The sequence below is a fragment of a genome, unplaced genomic scaffold (assembly GCF_019419815.1).
Source record: "Pyrus x bretschneideri cultivar Hongxiangsu unplaced genomic scaffold, Pyrus_bretschneideri_v1 Contig12, whole genome shotgun sequence".
In the NCBI taxonomy this organism is placed as follows: domain Eukaryota; kingdom Viridiplantae; phylum Streptophyta; class Magnoliopsida; order Rosales; family Rosaceae; genus Pyrus; species Pyrus x bretschneideri.
Genome location: NW_025999413.1, coordinates 6,150,113 through 6,170,845, shown reverse-complemented (window position 1 = coordinate 6,170,845; position 20,733 = coordinate 6,150,113). Strand labels below are relative to the sequence as shown.

General features: G+C 37.5%; 2 protein-coding genes across 3 annotated transcripts; both read left to right on the top strand.

Moving 5' to 3' along the window:
* Window positions 1-533: 533 nt before the first annotated feature.
* On the top strand, window positions 534-4,440 carry LOC125474428 (dirigent protein 11-like). Its single transcript, XM_048578170.1, has 2 exons — window positions 534-2,335; window positions 4,271-4,440. Exons 1-2 carry the CDS (start codon window positions 1,885-1,887, stop codon window positions 4,357-4,359), a joined length of 540 nt encoding a protein of 179 aa, XP_048434127.1. The 5' UTR covers window positions 534-1,884; the 3' UTR covers window positions 4,360-4,440.
* A 7,779-nt stretch (window positions 4,441-12,219) lies between these two features.
* On the top strand, window positions 12,220-16,030 carry LOC103955075 (dirigent protein 1-like). 2 transcript variants are annotated; one of them, XM_048578169.1, is made up of 4 exons: window positions 12,220-12,379; window positions 12,563-12,620; window positions 12,707-12,817; window positions 15,322-16,030. In XM_048578169.1, exon 4 carries the CDS (start codon window positions 15,327-15,329, stop codon window positions 15,888-15,890), a length of 564 nt encoding a protein of 187 aa, XP_048434126.1. In that variant the 5' UTR covers window positions 12,220-12,379; window positions 12,563-12,620; window positions 12,707-12,817; window positions 15,322-15,326; the 3' UTR covers window positions 15,891-16,030. The 2 variants fall into 2 exon arrangements, 1 of the variants encoding a protein (XP_048434126.1); XR_007255979.1 differs by having other exon boundaries at window positions 12,221-12,379; window positions 15,517-15,690.
* Window positions 16,031-20,733: the final 4,703 nt, after the last annotated feature.

Here is a 20,733-nt window from a genome sequence, read left to right as displayed (position 1 = left end):
TAGGTACGAAGGTATTTTGATTTGAGGGGGCGTGTTGAAAGTTCAAATCAACAGCTATTGAGGGGCCGAAATTGGTGGAACACTTCTCAGCTAGCATGTTTTCTTTTCTTTTTTTCTATAACTGCCTTGTTTTTTCAACAGTCATACGTGTTTTTTGTTTTATAGCTTTTGTGCGTGTCTATGATAGATTTCAACACTAGGTTTAGAAAGTCTTTGTTTTGTATTGTTTATTAAAACCACTTGTGTGGTTCCTTTGTTTTTTCATGTCGTAGTCTTCGGTTGCTGTTAAACATTAGTTGTTGATGGTCGTGGAATTGACCCATCTCATCGTCAACAAAATAATCGTTGAAATTGAAAATCAATCAGTATAGTCTTTAAAAATAAGTATCATAAATTAATCTAATATATCGGTTTCATAATTAGATCTCATAAATCTAATTAAATATTACCAAGTGGATTAAAAATATTTAAATAATTAAAAACAATATTCAAAACAACGTTATCTTTTGTATAATTAAAAACTTAAAAGAAGGTAAAAAAAAAGGGAAGATGTCAATCTTCTTCTCATCCCACCCGAACACAACCACAACCAAATCCTTTCTTATTGTATTAATTTCTCAATTAATGGGGAAGTTAAAGAAGCGAAGTACCAGGGGGTGAAGGGACCGAAGGAGGTGGTGATTGCGTCGTGGGTGCAGGGGGTGAGTTATTAGCTGGTGGAGGAGCAGATTTGGAACCAGATGGAGGAGGTGTGACGGTGGAGGATGGAGGAGATTTTTCTGGTGTTTCTCCTTGTGGTGCTAGTGAAGAATCGGACGAAGGGGGCGGGACATCAGCTGGAGGAGGTGGGGACTCTGGATTTAGGTGGAGGTGAGGTGAGGCTTCTGCTGGAAGTGTTTGGGAAGATTTGGGAGGGGCGAACCTTCTGATGGAGGTGGTGGGGAAGCATCTAGTGGGGGTTCTGACGTAGGCGAAGGAGAGGCAGCTGGTGGAGAAGGTGGTGGCTATGCTGGAGGAGGTGATGACGGGGGTGGAGAAGCTGTAGCTAATTTTTTTGGTTTATTGTTATATCAATTCCATCACCAAACTTTTCAAAGTTGTTGATGTATTGGGAATTAAAATCGTGTGGAGGGGTTTGGGTGTAGTGCAGGTGTGATTGTGTTCAGTTGGGATAAAAAGAAGATGCGTTCGTTTTTATTTTTTATTTTTATTACTATTTTTTTTACAAAAAATAAAAATTGTTTTTTAATTTAAAATATTTTTAATCCACTTGGCATATTTAATTAGACTTGTAGGGTTTAGTTATATATCATGTCATCACTTAACAGAATTTTTATAGAATTGTAACGGAAGAACTAGATTGATTTGCGATATCCATTTTCAGGAATTACATTAATTGATTTTCAATTTCAAGGACTATCTTGATGAAGTGGGTCAATTTGAGGGATCATTTGTGATAAAAACCCTAGGACTTTTACACGGATTGCATGTATAGAAAGTCTTTGTAAAATCTCTATAAGAGAGATGTCTATGTACGTTTGAAGTAATCCCATTCTAGAAATAAAAGTTGTAAACTCTTCCTAATATTTTTCTCAAAACTTGCTGCTTCTTTCTTTCTTTTGTCCAATTTTATTGAGAGTGAAAGTGAGAGATGTGATAGTGTTAGAAAACTTATCACCCACATAATTTTTTTTTTTTTATCTTTTTGAAAACTTATCACCCACATATTTTGGTATTGAGTTAGTAAACTTTGAATACCAACATTTTTCATGCTATAAATTGAAAGCATACCCATGACTGAACCTCACCAAGCAGTTTCAAAACCTTAATTGTTCCCCAATTTTTCCTAATTAACCTTTTCTCTTGGTTGCTCAATTAGCTGTCATGCATCCACTAATGGCGTTAAAGTTCATACCAAAGCTCAGTGCTCCATCCTTGTTTTTCGTCATGGTTGTTCTAGCCATGACTACATTTCCAGCGATCCGAGCCACTCACGAGTCCAAGGAAACCCACCTGTCTTTCTACGCTCATGACTTCTTATCTGGTCCAAATATCACAGATGTTGCGTTTGCAGGTATTCCCGGCAAGATTTGGAACTACGATCAATTTGCCACTGTTTATGCGGAGGATGCCCCTTTAACGGAGGGCATAGACCTAAAATCCGCCTCCGTTGGCCGGATACAAGGCATGTTTATGGTAACGTCATTGGATGGACGTAATTCCTATGATATGTTATCAATTATGTTCACAAACAAGGAGTACAATGGAAGCACTCTTCAGATACAAGGAATTGATAAGCAATTCGAGCAACATAGAGAATTATCAGTTGTTTCAGGTACTGGAAAGTTTCGATTTGCTCGAGGATATATTATGTGTAATACGGTTTTTGTGGACCTTCCAAATGCATACTTTGTTACACAATGCAACGTTACAGTGAAACACTACTAGTAAAAAAATCACGTATATTTGTTACACTATGTATCTATGATGAAACACTACTGGTAAAAAATCGCATGTATTGTTCTTGTTTTTATCATATGGTTAATTTGGTTTGGTTATGAGAATTAGTTATCGTTTATTATGAATAAAATCTTGTTACATTAACCTTTTTTCTTATCAATGTTTGAAATCAAAGCCTCTTATTTCCATTTCTAAAATTATTTTTTCAGCTTAATTAGCAGCTAGCTAACCCTAGATGATCTGTTGTTTTGGAAATTATATAGCCTAAGCTAGCTAGCTGGGGACTGAACCGAAAGTCAATCAAGTAAAAAATGTTCATGTCATTTCATGAAGATATCCGATGGCCTCATGCTTGTTTTATTATCTGCGAAGCATATATATGGTTGTGTTCAGGCTCGGCTGGAATGATTTATTCAAGCTGAAGTCCAGCTCGATTCGTTAGTGGATCAGGCTCGAGGTCATGGTTTGTTGGCCGATAACTCGACCGTGACCTCGAACTTAAATTTGGCTCGAGTTAATGAGAATAGAAATTTAATAAACAAAGAAATTAATTTGAATTATTCAACGCATTGCACATTACTAGTTCATTGTTGGGAGATTAAAGATAAATTGTTTTTAGGAACCCAATTTGAATATATGGTTCGGTATCAATGCCTGATTTTCCCTCGTTTTTATTACATAACAAATAATTTATTCAACTCTTTTTTATTTGGAAATATTTTTGCTCACTATCATAAACTATGATGTATGCTCACTATACACCTAATCATCTGACACGTATCGTTTCTTCTAACTATAACTGTATAACTCATAGAAGGTTGGGGATTATCGTAACAGTCTTTTTTTTTAATTCCTTTCTTTTGAACTTAAATTAATCTTCATAAATATTTATAAAAATAAAAAAAATAAGACCAAACCTATGTTGCTAAAACTTTACGATTACTATTTGGGGGACCATCTAGCAAACTAAAATTTATTGTTTATTCTCTTTTTGTAGACGCATAACGATAATTGAGAATATTTAACTAAACACCAAGAATCTCGTTTGGAATGAAGTTAGAATGTTCAGGAGAGTGAGAGAAAGTATGCCCAAAACTCCCGTGCCTTTCTGATCAACTAGATTTTCAACAAGCCTTTCTGCTAGAATAAGAAGCGAGACTACAAGTGAACCTTTATCATATGGACCCTCACACCCTATTCCGTGACAGTTTCGATGCAACTATATGTTTTTTTGTGTTCTTCTATTTATGTTACGATAGTAGAGTACCAGGTAGTTTAACAAAATTTTATTGATGGAGAAATTTTTCCACATATGCAATATTTAAGTCGGTACTCCTAAGTATAATAATACGTGAAGAGAAAAAGTATTTTCTCTTGCCCCCCTTTATATTACAAGGAGTAGGATTCTCTCTTATTTTATTCTCATTCCCTTCATTTTCCTTACCTTTTTTTACACATTAATATTTTATTTTATTGTCTTTATAAAAAATTATAACTGTTCAAGTAAAAAAAGAAAAAAAGAAAAAAGAAAAAAGAAAAAAAGCCTAATGAGAAAGGTTAGGAAAGAAGAAAATTCTCTTCGAGGAGAAATATATGAAGTACGACGTCCTTGAATAAAGGCTCTCTTACTGCTGGGACCGTCTTAGCTTTATGTTTGTTTTTGGCGGGAAGTGTAGTAAATAGAGGTTCGTATTAAGAAAGTACGTGAGGTCCGTCCAATACGTGTGACAATGTCAGAATCTCAAAAAGATTGTCTTTTTCTTTTTTATTTTATTTTCCTTTGTGATCTAAGGTATCGTTTGGTATGCAGATGGGACGGGACAGGATGGAACAGAGCAGGAGCAAAGATGCTCTCGGATGGAAACAAGGAGGAAGAAGAAGGAGACGGAGAGGTTATAATTTTGTGTTCCACGGATGTGGAACGAGTCGTTCCAGGGGAGTGAGGTGGAACGAAAATTCACCCAAAACTCGTCCCGTGAAACAGCTCGTTCCACCCGTTTTAGGCGCACCAAACGTGGGACGGAACGCCTTGTCCCACTCTGTTCCGTCCCGTCCCACGTACCAAACGGTACCTAAGGCTAAAGTACCATTGTAGATAAGGTTTGACAGCTGGCAGCTAATGATTCATTTAGTATATAACCAAACAATTCTCCACGTAGGCTAAGGACAATTCTCATTATTGAAATGGACTCGGATCCTCTCCTGAGCCAAGAATAGGATCCTCCTAGGGCTGGATTTGGCTTGAAACGGTTTGGTTTTAGCCAAAACCAAAATCGAATCGAAATTTCGGTTCGGTTCGGTTTGGTTCAGTTCAAATTTTTTCGGTTCGGTTTTTTTCATGAATTTTTTTTTTTTTTTTAATTTGGAACAAATCTGCAACAATTGATTGAGCACTAAAGATGCAGAAACTTCTGCATAAAATGAATACAAACTGGGATGATCGGCCATGGATCTGACATTATTGGGTGTCAGTGCGTCTTTCTTGTTGTGGATCCAAAAGCTCTTGCAGAGAAAAAAACACATGCATGTGTTAATTCTTTGATTTTTCCATGAAAATAAACCCAATAGAACTAAATAGCAGCCATCCACGGAGATTTTTACTTTGGGGGTTTGTTTTTAGTCCCAAACATCTCGTCACTCGGCAACCATGGCAACACCTATGCATCTGCTGCCAAATTGGAAGATTATAATATGCAAAATCCCAACAAAATAATTAAAAGCAAAACCCATTTTACGTGGACATTAGCTGTGCACATAATAATTTATAAATACAAATCCAATATTTGTTGGTTTCATGGAATTTACAAAACCAATTATTAACCAGGGTTGTATTTTCAAAGGTTTTTGAAAAAAACCGCGGGAAACAAACTAGGAGTTATTGATACATATATGAACAAAAGAGAAATCATTGATTAATCATATAGTCTATTAATTCAGTAAATCACAATATAAAATTATAAATCATATTTGTTTCGATTCGAAAATTACCTGTGAGAGATCGGAAAACCCGGATTAGAATCTTCCAATTTGGAGGGGGTTCTGATTCGAAAGGGGCGAGGGAAAGTCATGGTTTGGAAGAAGAGAAGGAGGACATGAGAAGACTGGAGACTGGAGAGAGAGTGATTTGGAGGAAGAGAGGAAGGAAGAGGAGAGAGAGAGAGAGACTGACTGAGGAAGCAAAGGCAGGGAGGAAGCAGTAGAGGGGAGAGAGAGAATGAGTGTTTGAGATCTAAAATGGGAAATGGGATGGGAGTGAGACAGCTAGGGTTTGTAAAGTTAAGAAATTTTATAAAGCATTAAATTTAAGAAACCTATAAATAACATACCGGTGCAATTATAACAACTCAAAGCCTATAGTCAAGTTGGCTTGCAACGATTAACTCCAATCTGGAAGGAAAGTGTTCAAACCTTGATGCCAACATATTTTTAGTATTTATATATGATTTTTTTTTCGGTTTGATTCAGTCCAATTCAGTTTCTGGACCTCAACTAACGAAACCGAACTAGCCAAATTTGGTTCTGTTCAGTTTGGTAGTTTCAGTTCAATTTTTTTCGGCTTTGGTTCGGTTTGGTTTTCAATTTTTTTCAATTTTCGATTTTTTTAACCCACCCCTAGATCCTCCTGACCAAAGGATTTTGACCTTTAGATAAAAATCCAACGGCTACAAATAAAAAAGTTCTTTTAAAATTATAATAATTATAGCCGTTGGTTTTTTATCTAACGGCCCAAGTCCTTTGATCAAGAGGATCCTCTCCTTGGGCTCAGGAGAGGATCCAAGTTCTATTGAAATAGTGTGTTGAGTTTTTTGGTTTGAAACTATATCTCTATTAAATTAATGTAATAATTTTAAATTTACTTTCTTCTTTAATAATCTCTACTAATTAATAAAACACTCATTGTCAAATAAAATGTTATGAAATTACCAGTTTAATCCTATAATTCAAACAGAACATCAATAAGAAATATGGGGCAAAAATATAATTTCACACAACTAAATTTTATTGTTTTTTTTTTAAACTTCACTTACATGTAATCCTAACATATTTCTAATTAAAAATAAAAAACTTCACACTCCCACATTCTCCATCACTCTCTTCCTCTCTTCTTCTATTTCAAAAAAAAAAAATAATAATAATCTCACTTTGTGTGTGCATACACACTAGTAGTAAATTAAAAATAGATTCTCATTGTATTTTGCTCCAACGTGGTTTACGATCGCGGGCAGTTCGATCTTTGAAATTCTAAAAATGGCGAAGTGTATGTATGTTGAAAGAATCGATTTCCAACTGATTTGAACTATCATACATTTTACAATACTTATACATAATCAAATCAAAACTTTACACCTATACTACATGATGAGAAATGCTTTACACCGATGCCACATGCAGCAACAACACACATGCAGCAATATTAAAATGTTCTCCCTGCTGTCCAGGTGCAACAGCACAGCAACCACATGCAACCTTCCTTTCCAGAAGTTAATGTCCTCCCTTTATGGAAACGATGACTATAGTTGTAATGATGGCAGGTACATGCTTGCCCACTAAGAATCTGCATGTGGAGCATCAAATCATGGAGTGGATGAATAATTAATACAAGGATTTCAACACTCCCCCTCAAGTTGGAGCATGAATGTTTTGAATGCCCAACTTGCTAAGAAGAGAATGAAACGATGCCTTTCCTAGTGCTTTTGTAAATATGTCGACCAACTGATGTTTTGAAGGTGTGAACCTTGTTGTAATCATTCCTGAATGTAACTTTTCTCGGACCAAGTGACAATCTAATTCGATATGTTTAGTTCGCTCGTGGAAAACTGGATTAGCTGCAATGTGTAGCGCTGCCTTATTGTCACAGTAAACATGAGCTGGAGCTGCATGGGAGACCTGTAAATCTTGTAACAGATAACGAAGCCACGTAAGTTCACAAGTGATTGCAGCCATTGATCTATATTATGCCTCTGCAGACGATCGTGAAACCGTATGTTGCTTTTTAGTCTTCCAGGAGATAAGTGATTTCCCCAAAAACACACAATAACCTGTCACAGACCTTCTAGTCGTTAGACATGATGCCCATGAAGCGTCACAGTAACCACTCAATTGTAAAGCATCTGTAGATGGAAAAAATAGACCTTGTCCTGGAGTCCCTTTGAGGTATTTCAAGACTCGCATAGCAGCTTCAAGATGAGGCTTGCGTGGTTGGTTCATGAACTGGCTAAGATTTTGGACAGAAAATGTGATATCTGGCCTCGTTATGGTGAGGTAAATGAGTCGTCCCACGATCCTTCTATATCTGGTTGGATCCTTTAATAATTCACCATCTATTGGCCTTAACTTCAAGTCTTGTTCCATGGGAAAATCCACTGGACATGCCCCTAATAGTCCAACATCGTCCAGTATGTCCAAAACATATTTCCTTTGTGAGATAGAAATGCCTTGCTGTGAACGAGCCACTTCAATCCCAAGAAAATATTTGAGAGGTCCGAGCTCCTTAATACGAAACTGATGATGAAGAAATTGTTTTAAATGTTGAATGGCCTCATGGTTGTTCCCTGTAATGATCATGTCATCAACATAGATAAGAACCACTGTAATGGAATGCGCAGTAGTGCAGGTGAACAATGAATAGTCTGCAGTTGATTGTTTGTATCCCATGAGTTGAATAGCTTGAGAAAACTTCGAAAACCATTGACGGGAAGCCTGCTTCAAGCCATAGAGGGATTTATGGAGTCGACAAACCAAGTTCTCCCCCTGTCGACGAAGTCCAGGAGGTGGAGACATGAAAACTTCTTCGTCCAAATCACCATGGAGAAAAGCATTCTGGACATCGAGTTGATGGAGAGGCCAGTGGCGTTGAGCAGCCACAGCCAATAAACAACGAACAGTGGTAAGTTTGGCCACGGGTGCAAATGTTTCAGAATAGTCCAGGCCTTCAATTTGTGTGTAACCTTTAGCAACCAAACGCGCTTTAAAGCGCTCGATGGAGCCATCAGAGCGATGTTTGATCTTGTAAACCCACTTGCTGCCGATAGCACGTTTTCCAGGAGGCAGGGAAGTGAGTGTCCAGGTATGGTTCTGTTCAAGTGCAGCAAGTTCAGACTGCATGGCAGCTTGCCAATTAGGATCAAGGTTGGCCTGAGCAAAAGAAGTGGGTTCGATGCTACGAGTGATATTATTGATAAACACTTGATGAGATGGTGATAAATGCGAAGGAGAGAGATAATGAGAGAGGGGATAGCGAGTACCTGACCGCGAAGAAGAAGTGGACGTGGAAGGCGCCGTGGTGACCTGTGAACAGTCATAATCCCTTAATAAGACAGAAGGTTGCTTGGGGCGGAGGCCACGACCAAGGGCAGGTGGTGGGGTAGAGTTGACAGGACGGGGAGAAGTAAGAGAAGATGGGGGCGACACAGGTGATAGTGAGAAAGGGACGACAGTTACGGAAGGTGAAGGAGGAGAAATGTGCGGACTAGAGATGATGGGAGATGAGGGTTCTTGTGGAAAGGTGGAAGAATCTGATATGGTATCGGTGAAGGGAAGAGGAATGACGGGCACAACTTCATCAGGTTGGGTGTCGGGAGGATGATGGGCAAAAGGGAAGATATGTTCATGAAAAACCACATCACGACTAGTAAAAAATTGATGAGTGTGAAGATTGTAGAGACGATACCCCTTTTGTCCATAAGGGTAACCAACAAAGAGACACTTGTGAGCCCTAGCATCAAACTTGTGTTTAGGGGAGGTGTGTGTAGCATAACAAAGACACCCAAAAACCCGTAAGTGCATATAAGTGGGGGGGCGTGTGTAGAGCATTTCATAAGGTGTTTTTTTTTTTATAAAACAATGGTTGGTGTGCGATTGATAAGATAAGTGGCAGTGAGAAGACTTTCTCCCCAAAATTTGAGGGGAAGGTTTGCTTGAAAACGAAGTGCGCGACCTACATTAAGGAGGTGTCGATGTTTACGCTCCACCACCCCATTTTGTTAAGGTGTGTGTGGGCAAGTATGTTGAAAAACAGTGCCTGAGTTGGCAAAAAATGAACGCATGGATATGAATTCTGTGCCATTATCAGTGCGTACTTGTTTAACTTGACGCTGAAATTGAATGTTGACATAAGCAAAAAACAGTTTGATTTTCTCTTGTGTTTCAGATTTTAAATTCATGAGAAAGAGCCAAGTAAATCGGGAGTAATCGTCAACTATGGTTAAGAAGTATTTAGCACCTGATGAAGATGGCAAACGATGCGGACCCCAAATATCACAATGTATTAACTCGAAAGGTTGCAGACTAGAAGTAGAACTTAAGGGAAAAGGTAACCTTGTTTGTTTGGCTACTGGACAGACATCACAATGAGAATCAAAATCAAAAGAAATATCAGGAATGGAACTAGATAAGACATGGGCTGGACCAGTGGAAAGGTGTCCAAGGCGTTGGTGCCAGACATTGGATGATGCGGATGCAGAAGCAGCAACGACCCCAGGCTTATTCTGTCGAAAGACGAAGTCTTCTGTGACTGGGACTAGGTAATACAGGCCATCACGCTCCTTCCCTAATCCAATCATCTTCTTCGTTGCCAAATCCTGTAAGAGACAAAAAGTAGGGAAGAAAATGATCAAACAATTTAATCCTCGAGTAACTTTGCTAACTGACATCAGGTTAACTCGAAAACCAGGAACACAAAGGACATCTTTTAGGTTTAAATTTGGAGTGAGTTTGATTGAACCAAGACAAGAAATTGGTGCTTGTGACCCATTTGGCAGATTGACAGAGGAAGAATGTGGTCTCCTTTTGTCGTGTAAATTAAAAGAAGAAGAAATGTGATCTGTAGCCCCACTGTCAATAATCCAAGAATCTGGACTGTTTGTGGAAAAAGAATAGCATCGTGTATTAGGTATACCTGCTGCATTTGCAAAAAACTGATTTTTACCATCACCACGAAGAATAGCCTTGATTTGGTTGATCTCATCCACTGTGAATTTCAAACCAACAGGTTCTTTGGTAGTGCTCGACTTGGCCTCTTCTTTGTGGGCATTATTGGCTGCTGCGCGCCTGGTTTTGTTAGGAGGCTTTACGTCCTTCCCGTGAAACTTGTGGCCATGAGGGAATCCGTGAAGGTAGAAACAGTAATCAACTGTATGAGTAGTTCCATCGTAGTAAGTACAATGAAAATCCTTACCAGTGTTTGCCTTGCCACCATTGTTCGGCTTGCGAGGCTGCTTATTCCAGGTGGTCTTGGATACGTGCATGGCATGTGTGGTGTTACTTTCACCACCTTCTGCCACCTCTCTTTGTTTTTCTTCTTGTAAAGTCAAAGAATATACCTTACGAATGTTTGGTAGTGGCTGCATTAAGAGGATTTGTCCACGAACAGCCGAATAAGAGTCATTCAATCCCATGAGAAATTGAATAACCTGTTCCTGTTGTTCTCTTTCATTGATCGCTTTCATCGTTCCACATGTGCAGGCTGGAATGGTATTGTAGGACGCTAGTTCATCCCAAAGTCCTTTGAGTTTGGTATAGTATGCCGATATGGATTGTTGACGCTGTCGATGTTCAATGATCTCTCTTTTAATTTGAAAAATGCGAGAAACGTTTCCTTGCGAGAAACGTTCCTTCAAATCCTCCCATATCTCAGAGGGTGAATCCGTGTATAGGACGCTGCTCATCAAATCATTACCAACAGAACTAACGACCCATGAGAGGACCATATCATTGCACCGTTTCCAAAGGGAATATTTGGCGTCGGTTTTTTCCGGGGCTTCTATCGAACCATCCACAAAACCGAGCTTGTTCTTGGCGCTGAGGCTGATTGTCATCGCACGGCTCCATGTGGAATAATTGTCACCATCCAATGGTTTGGAAACAAGGTGTAGACTCGGGTGATCCGAGTGATGAATGTAGAATGGATCAGTGATGTCCATTGTTGTTGTGAGTTGTGGTTTGTGTTTAGGAGTTTCTTCGTCACTCATGATGAACAACGAGATAGCGTTTCAGGCACCAGGAAGGTGCTCTGATACCATCTAAAAATGGCGAAGTGTATGTATGTTGAAAGAATCGATTTCCAACTGATTTGAACTATCATACATTTTACAATACTTATACATAATCAAATCAAAACTTTACACCTATACTACATGATGAGAAATGCTTTACACCGATGCCACATGCAGCAACAACACACATGCAGCAATATTAAAATGTTCTCCCTGCTGTCCAGGTGCAACAGCACAGCAACCACATGCAACCTTCCTTTCCAGAAGTTAATGTCCTCCCTTTATGGAAACGATGACTATAGTTGTAATGATGGCAGGTACATGCTTGCCCACTAAGAATCTGCATGTGGAGCATCAAATCATGGAGTGGATGAACAATTAATACAAGGATTTCAACAGAAATGCATGATCACCCGTTTTGAATTTTCTTATAAAGGTTGGAGATAGAATAAATAAATGTTCTTTTAAATAATAATCGCAATTCTTGATATAAAGTGGTAGATGAACATAAAATCTTAATCACCATGTTGACCGAAAGAAGGAAGTAATTAAGTGTAATTTCAATAGCTTAATACAACTACTGATAAGAAAACAAACACGTTAATTGACATTTAGATAATAATTCAATCATCTACAACCACATCATTTTGTTTAAAATTTTAAAAGTATTTATATCACTTCTGATCAAGACCGTTGAATATGATAAGATCTAAAGGCTACAAACTAATGTAAAAATATCTTCAAAATCTTTGTCCTTATCTTTATCCCTATATATAATTGTTATACTTCATGTCTCCGAATCTAGGTTTCCTGTCTATGGAAAGACCCTAAATCTCGCCACGGCCGGAGAGTCCAAGTTAGGCCCTTCGAGCTTCAATCCGCCTTGCCGATCGGCTCCTCTCGGCGCCTCCACCTAAACCCCTCTGGTAAATTTCCCAACTTTTCCCACAATTCTTTTTACTCTCTATTTCTGCGCTTTCGAAAGGTTTCAAATTTTCGCCTTCTTAAGCTTATGTTTCTGAAAGGACCTTGATTTTGTATTTAATTCGGGTCATTGCGTCGTGAATTTAAAATTTTATGTTTAATTTTGAATTTTGGTTGCTTTCCAGCTCGTTTTGGTTGCGACCTGTCATCAGATCGTTGCGGAACAGATGTTATTCAGCTAAGGTGTGTTTTATAATGGTTGTCTTTCAATTTTATTTTGGATTTTTACTAATTTGGATAAAACCCTAACGATTTCGTTTTGTTATCAGTTGCGGTGCTCCATTAGGCCTTTCCTGGCTAACAGAGTATTTTGTATTTTGGTTGCTCAGTTAATAAATCTGAGATTTGCTAGCACCTGTGACACTGCTTTTATATTTTGGGTAAGTTTGATGTCATGCTTTTTTCCAGTTTCGAAATGCATTGATAATTGTTGGATTAAAATGGATTTATAATTTCCGCAAAAAATTTCTAGATATTTATGCAATACCAGTACCTTAGAATATGAAGGGTGCATTGCTTTTACTTATAGCAAAAGATTATGATGGTGCAACGAAGTTCATTTGGATAGCAAGGGCAATAGATACAACTTGGGATTTCTTGTACCATGATGTCTGGGTTTCTAAAATTTAAGTGAATCAACTTTAAGCTAACCTAATTAGGTTGTAATGAGGCCCCTATTTTGGCTGGTCATACCTTGACGTGAGCATTAATCACCGCTTAATTACTTCAAGCATTGACTTTGCACTTTTCACCTTTTTCTTTGAGAAGATCTGATGCGATTAGTTATGCCCCGCCAAGAAGCATGCATATGAGAAGAAACTAGGCTTTTCAATTTGCTCATCTCACATTTTTTATTAAGTTGATTCACCAAGGTATCAGCCAACATCACATAAGAATAAGCATATTCCAAGAGGAATGTGACTAACCAGAGAGATTGGTGATGGCATTTGAGATAGCAAGGGCAGTGCAGACACCTTTCCCTCTACAGACATGTCTCCTCCGAGTAACAGCTTTCCGAACCTCTCCATCATTTAAACATCTGCAATCACAAAATAAATACGAAATAATTAAAATTTTAAAAACAAATAAATCATCTTAATTAGAACAGAATCAGATAACAAAATTTTAGGTCAAAGGGCCTGGGCTTGAAAGCCTGGCCCAAAGCAAAAGTGTAAGGTTATTGGGTTTAGGGTTTTGGGCTTAGAGCCCACGTTCCACACGGCCCGAATGCCTGATACAAAGGGTTTGTGGTTTGGGGGGTTTAGCGGGCCAAGGGCCCTAGGTTTCTCGGCCCAAAGGCCTTGGTCCTTTTGGGTTTTGAGAGAGAGAGAAAGAGAGAGAGAGAGAGAGAGAGAGATTCCACGATGGTGGTGGTGGTGGTGGTGGTGGCGGTGCGTCGTCGTTGGGATGCTTGGTTGGGGGTGTGGGTGTCGATTGGGAAAGGGAGTGAGAGGAGAGTCTGAGAGAGTGTGAGAGCAAGAGTTGAGCTGAGAAAGAGAACAGAGTGTTGACTCGGCGAGATGAGAGAGAAGGAGGTGAGTTAGTGGGCTACCACGTGGCAGGCGAAGAGAGGAGAGAAAATTTGAAAAGAGATCTGGATAGGTAAATAGATAAGGGACCAAAATGCAAAATTACATAAACTTTTAGGGGGAATCTAAAATTACAAAATAATTTTGGGGAGGGTTTTTACATGGTGTTCGTCCAATTGTCACGGTCCCGAGGGGACTTGACTTCTGCCTAAGCAGCCAGCTAGCTAGCTGCCACCTAACCCACATCTAGATTTTTTTCTCATTTAAGCAAAATCACCGCGATTGGCCATCATTGCTGCTTTTTAGAACAATGATAACTTAGTAAATTTATCAAATAAATATTAGCAAAATATCAACAAAATCCTCAAAGTGACTATTTCAACATTATAATTTCATTATTTAAGCCAAATTCCCTTGTTTTTCGAAAAATCAATTCGTATTCCGGTCCCATTTGGTTTTCCGCGAGAAATTTGAGATCTAGCCAAAATTTTCTCTTTGTGTAGAAATTTAGCCAAAATATTCTCTTTTTAACCAAAAACATAAACAGCCTCAGTGAGTAAATATTGCAGTAGCCTTTGTTCTCTTCTGAATCAGCAATCTCTTTTCTATTTGGCACAACTCTCTGTCAACCCATGATACCGTAGGGAGGATGATGATGTTTGCTAAAGTGAGAAGCAAAGATGAGTGAGAGTAAAATTTGATTTATAATGGGTGTGTTGCTTGCAAGCATTATTGCCCAAACAATTCTCAAGTGATCAGGAAGCAACGTGGAAGTAATTTAGAGAAGTTAAACAGCTGATTAGCAGAAATAATTGCTCCCTTTTATATTATATATTGAAAGTAGAGCCGTAACTGAAACTCACCAAGCAATTTCAAAACCTTAATTGCTCCTTAAGTTTTCCTAAGTAACCTATTCCCTTGGTTGCTCAATTAGCTCCCATGCATGAACCCATTGGCGTTAAATTTCATACCAAAGCTGTTTTTGGTCATGGTTCTTCTAGCCATGACTACATTTCCAGCGATCCAAGCCACTTACGAGTTCAAAGAAACCCAGCTGTCTTTCTACTTTCATGACATCTTATCTGGTGCAGTCAGGTGGCAACAGGATTTAATGTATTTGTATATTAAAGTGTGTTGCATGCATGGAGATATTATTGCTTAAACAATTCTCAAGTGATCAGGAAGCAACACGGAAGTAATTTAGGGAAGTTAAACAGCTGACTAGCAGAAATAATTGCTCCTTTTCCATGTATAAATTGAAAGCATACCCATAACTGAACCTCACCAAGCAATTCAAAACCTTAATTGTTCCCTAATTTTTCCTAATTAACCTTTTCTCTTGGTTGCTCAATTAGCTGTCATGCATCCACTAATGGCGTTAAAATTCATACCAAAGCTCAGTGCTCCATCCATGTTTTTCGTCATGGTTGTTCTAGCCATGACTACATTTCCAGCGATCCAAGCCACTCACGAGTTCAAGGAAACCCACCTGTCTTTCTACGCTCATGACTTCTTATCTGGTCCAAATATCACAGATGTTGCGTTTGCAGGTATTCCCGGCAAGATTTGGAACTACGATCAATTTGCCACTGTTTATGCGGAGGATGCCCCTTTAACGGAGGGCATAGATCTAAAATCCGCCTCCGTTGGCCGGATACAAGGCATGTTTATGGTATCGTCATTGGATGGACGTAATGCCTATGATATGTTATCAATTGTGTTCACAAACAAAAAGTACAATGGAAGCACTCTACAGATACAAGGAATTGATAAGCAATTCGAGCAATATAGAGAATTATCAGTGGTTTCAGGTGCCGGAAACTTTCGATTTGTTCAGGGATATATTACGTATAAAACGGTTTTTGTGGACCTTCCAAATGCATACTTTGTTACACAATGCAACGTTACAGTGAGACATTATTAGCAAAAAATCGCGTGTATTTTTCTGTTATACTATGTATCTATGAACATTTAGTTCATGTTCTTATTTTTATCATATGCTTAATTCGGTTTGGTTGTGAAAATTTGTTATCGTTTATTATGAATAAAATCTTGTTACATTAACCTTTTGTCTTATCAATGTTTGAAATCAAGCCTCTTGTTTCCATTTGTATTTTTCAGTTTAATTAGCAGCTAGCTAAGCCCTAGATGATCTGTTGCTTTGGAAATTATATAGCCTAAGCTAGTTAGCTGGCGAATGAGTAAAAAATGTTCATGTCATATCATGAAGATATCTGATGGCCTCATGCTTGTTTAATTATCTGCAGCATATATATAGTTGTTTTCAGGATCGCCTGGAATGATTTATTCAAGCTGAAGTTCAGCTCGATTCGTTTTTGGATCGGGCTCGAGGTCACGGTTGGTTGGCTGATAATTCGACTGTGACCTCCAACTTAAGTTTGGCTCGAGTTAATGAGAATAGAAATTTTGTAAACAGAGAAATTAATTTCAATTATTCAATACATTCGCACATTACTAGTTCATTGCTGGGAGATTGAAGATAAATTTTGATTTTAGCCTTTTAGGAACCCAATTTGAATATATGGTTTAGTATGAATGCCTGACTTTCCCTCGTTTTTATTAGAGCATCTTCAAATGAGATGTCAAATTTCGAACATAAAATTTAAATTTGACAGCTTATGTGGCATTTTGACATCTTTTAAAGTTTTATTATCCATCCGATATGTCAAATTAAATTATTATTTTATTTAATTATATTATAAAATAAATGATTAAATTAATAAAACTTAATAATAGGCATTTAATAATTATGAAATCCGGACTGTTCACCATTTCTTTTAACAAGAGGGGACCATTCACTTCCCTTGATTGAACAAAAGGGAAATGGGTCAACAACGACATTAATTTGAGTGCCATATGTGACATGAGGAAAAAAAATTAGTCGGATTTTAATATAAATATTATTCTAATTTTCAGTGCCACATGTGACATGAGGAAAAAAAAAAAAAAGACAAGTGAGAAAGTTGCTAACATGCCTCTAAAAATAAAATAAAGTTGAATACATAATAAATACATTATCTGATATGTAAGAGCATTTACAAAGAAGATATCAAAATGTCCATATAAGCTATAATAGTAAAAAAAGGACCACACGAATGTTCTCCAACTGAAATGTCAAATCCTATGTTGGCAATAACATGGATTGGTAGCAAGAGAGTTGCTGTCAAATTTGACAGCAGCTTCAAAATTGATTATTAATGCTTTTTATTGGTTTAATCGTCATTGCAATTAATGTCGTTGTTGACCCGTTTCCCTTTTGTTCAATTAACGACATTCACTTACCATTCACTGAAATGGGTCTTAAAATCCCACCAAAGCACATATCTTAAGACACCTGCCCAAGGGATAACGTCTTGCCCCACATGCATCTCATTATGCTCTTCTCTCACAATTAATACTACTGTCTAGTGATTTTTTTCTCATTATGCTCTTCTCTCACAATTAATACTACTGTCTAGTGATTTTTTTTTTTTTTTTTTTTTTTTTTTGCAATTTTAGATACATAAGAGGTTTTAGATTTGACTTAATTGAATGACGAGTGTGAATTTTTTTTTTCCGCAATTTTATAAGCTGTACCTCTGTGTCATGTCAATGTGCGTTTGCATTCTCGTGGCTTCAGATATCGTATCTTGCCCTTGCTTCTGATGCATTGCGTAACTAGACGTGGCTAGCTTTGGTGCCTCGCGAGTATGTCTTTTACTTGTTTTGCGTTTGCTTGCTTCGCTTGACATGCCTAGTTTCACAGTCCTTGACATTATAGCTTCCTTGTGCTGAGGTTATTAGACCAAGCTAGCATCAAACCCATTATGTCAAGTCTTCCTTGTATCCTCATAGAGTTAAAGCCCTCCCGCATCCGACTTGGCAAAGCTTTGGAATATATCCCACTCACCATTCTGAATAAAATTAGAAACCACCTCTCCCAAATGATCACGATTAAGAGACAAAGTAGCAAATTGAACTTAATCTGAGAACCATCACCAAGTCTCCATCTTAAACCATCTTTTATAGCCTTGTGCCATGCAACACTCCTTTCCAAGTAGAAAAAGAGCCATAAAAATTCATCTCCTCAGCTTCTAATGTGACAATGTGAGAAGCGTACTTACTTTCACATGTCAGTTTTTGTCCCTTTTTTTTTTTTTTTTTTTGGGTCAAAAGTTAAAACTACGAGTGTAAATAAGTTTTGACAGTTGTTATCTTAACGAGTTCTTAATAGATGATCTCATAACTCATTAATGGGTTGCGGTCTTTCGTGTCGGAAAGTGGAACTAATAATGCTTTTAGCGGCTGTAAAAGACATGGATGCCAAAAGGTAGTTATTCGTTAATTGATTCCCTGATTTGTTTCTATCACCATTCTTGCTGCTTGTTTATCTTATCACATGGCGTACCTTGCCTTGTTAGAGCAATTCATGGCTTTTCATGTCTAAATTTTCCAAATCATTTATCTCATTAAACTCGTGTTTTCAATTTGTTGCAGCGAGTCTATGAGAAACACATAGTCAGACACCGAAAGAAACCGTGCCCTGTACATTTGATGCTTGAAATCTGGTCCTGTTGTAGGCTTGTAGCACAGAAGTAAGCCAGGACCTGTTTTGGTTCTCTAGTTTCTTATGTTTCTTTTTGTATTTGGCTATTTTCTATAAACGTAATTGAGTTCTTGGCTGGCTCTTTGTTGATACAGAGGAGTGAGATATCATGAAATTTGGTGAACCATAATTTAGGAAGCGAGTACTTCTGTCATGCTCATGCTACACGAAGGCTATACACCATTTTAAAAGATTCGTCTACATAAACATCAATGAACCTTTAAGCTTCAATCTTTATGCAGATGACAGATCTTGAAATGTGCATGTATCCTGTTTGAAAGATTTGATATTCTCTTCTTGCATCTGTGACGCTCATTTTGTATGCGTTCTTCAGGCATGTGCTACCCTCCATTTGGATTCCCTGACCTGTGCTCTCCGTACTTGTGCACCATTTTGTATGCATCACTTTGGTAAAAATTTTATTTGAAGGAAGTGGCCAAGAGTTCAAACGTTGGATTGAATATGCTAAGTTCACATGAGCATATGCATCACTTTTCTATCTGTGCAAGCAAGCTAAAATGGGCAGCCATGGATATAACTTAAAAGGTAGTTATCTACCGACTCTTGTTGTGCTTGATTATCCTTTTAAAGTGTCCTAATCTCTCAGTTGGTGGATAGATTGGATGGTCGGGCTTGGTCGAATGTGTCGAGGAGTCAAATACGATAATAGTTGAGCTTGATTGAATCTGTAAGTTTGCTGTTGATATATATGTTGGTATCACTTTTGGAATATCTGGATATAATCTTTATACTAAAATTGAATTGAGTAATGGAAATTCTGGAAATTGTGAGTGAACCATGTCCTGATGTGTTGGTGTTTAATTGTTTTCTTATTGTTATTCTAATGGAACATAAATCCTTACCTTTAATTTGAAGAAGCTATATTCCGCTGTTTCGATTAGAGGAAATAAGTATGTCATATTTTCTAAGTATATGTCATATTTTTTAAGTATAAATATATCCATCCCTTTAGAAACACTGCTTAAATAACCCCCGATGGAACAAAGGGAAAAATTACACATGTTTGAGTGTTATTTTTGTGGAATAAGAACACATATTTCAATATGGAAAGCAGAATTTCGCTTAACAGGTCATTTCTGAAAATTATATGACGATTATATTCTATACCTCTAATTGATTGCCCAAAATAATTTGAAAGAACAACACAATATAATGATATTTATTTATTTTGGTCTCCAAAATAATTTGATAACCAAATGCCCAACTGAAAATATTATACATTTTTTTACTTCTCACACACCTCTTGTTAGTTTGTATCCTTTGATCCTTAATTTATTTGATCATACAACTGTAAAGTAATAAGGTATGTGTATGTGAAATAAAATAGAATGTGTAGATGACACATTCCTATAATATGTGTGTGTGTGTGTGTGTATATATATTACCTCCTTTGTATCTAAAAGCCCACAAAGGGCAGACTGAGAGAAACCCTAGCATCATTATCCTCTCTCTCTCTTCCCACTCCACTGGAAGGAAAATGGGGGTTTTGAGGTAGTGATACACATATGACTTCTTTTGTTCAAATGCTTGTATTTTTTTGGGAAATCTCTGTTTCTTTGTTTTATTTTCGATTTTTCTGGCATTTTGTCCTCTCTTTTGAGGTAGTGCCATAGATCTGATTTGTTTGTAATTCATATGCTTATATTTTTGTTAGGGCTAAAGTAATCGGATATTTTTGTCAGCGCCTTGTAAGTAGAATGAAATATCTCTAAAACCGATGTACATTGGATGTCCTGGGCTATTTTATTGGTCTTAATTTCAAGCATATATTCCCAAAATATCTAGTCTATAGTCATATATTACTGAAAATCAGTACATAAGCAGCTCAGTTTGGGTCTTTATATATTTTTTCTTTACTGGTAACAAGTATGGTTGTCTAAGCACTGGTTGGAGAAGAGCGACAAGAATAGGGAAAGGCTTGTAATCATGGACAGAGAATGGGTTCACCATTGAAGGTAATTTTCAAATTCCCGAACCTTTAAATTGTATTATATTGTATACCAATGTAGTTAGTTACAATGAGATTTCTGATTTTTGGGGGATTTCTTTGTTTCTTATTTCTCTCTTTCTCCACTCCAGTGGAAGGATAAGGGGGTTTTGGGGTAGTCCCCTCCATCTGATTTTGTTTTGTTTTATATGC

Coding starts and splice junctions, on each gene's coding strand:
- LOC125474428 (XM_048578170.1), top strand. CDS start 1,885: ATGCATCCACTAATGGCGTTAAAGTTCATACCAAAGCTCAGTGCTCCA. Junction 2,336..4,270: donor AGAATTATCAGTTGTTTCAG/GTACTGGAAAGT, acceptor TTTGGTATGCAG/ATGGGACGGGACAGGATGGA.
- LOC103955075 (XM_048578169.1), top strand. CDS start 15,327: ATGCATCCACTAATGGCGTTAAAATTCATACCAAAGCTCAGTGCTCCA.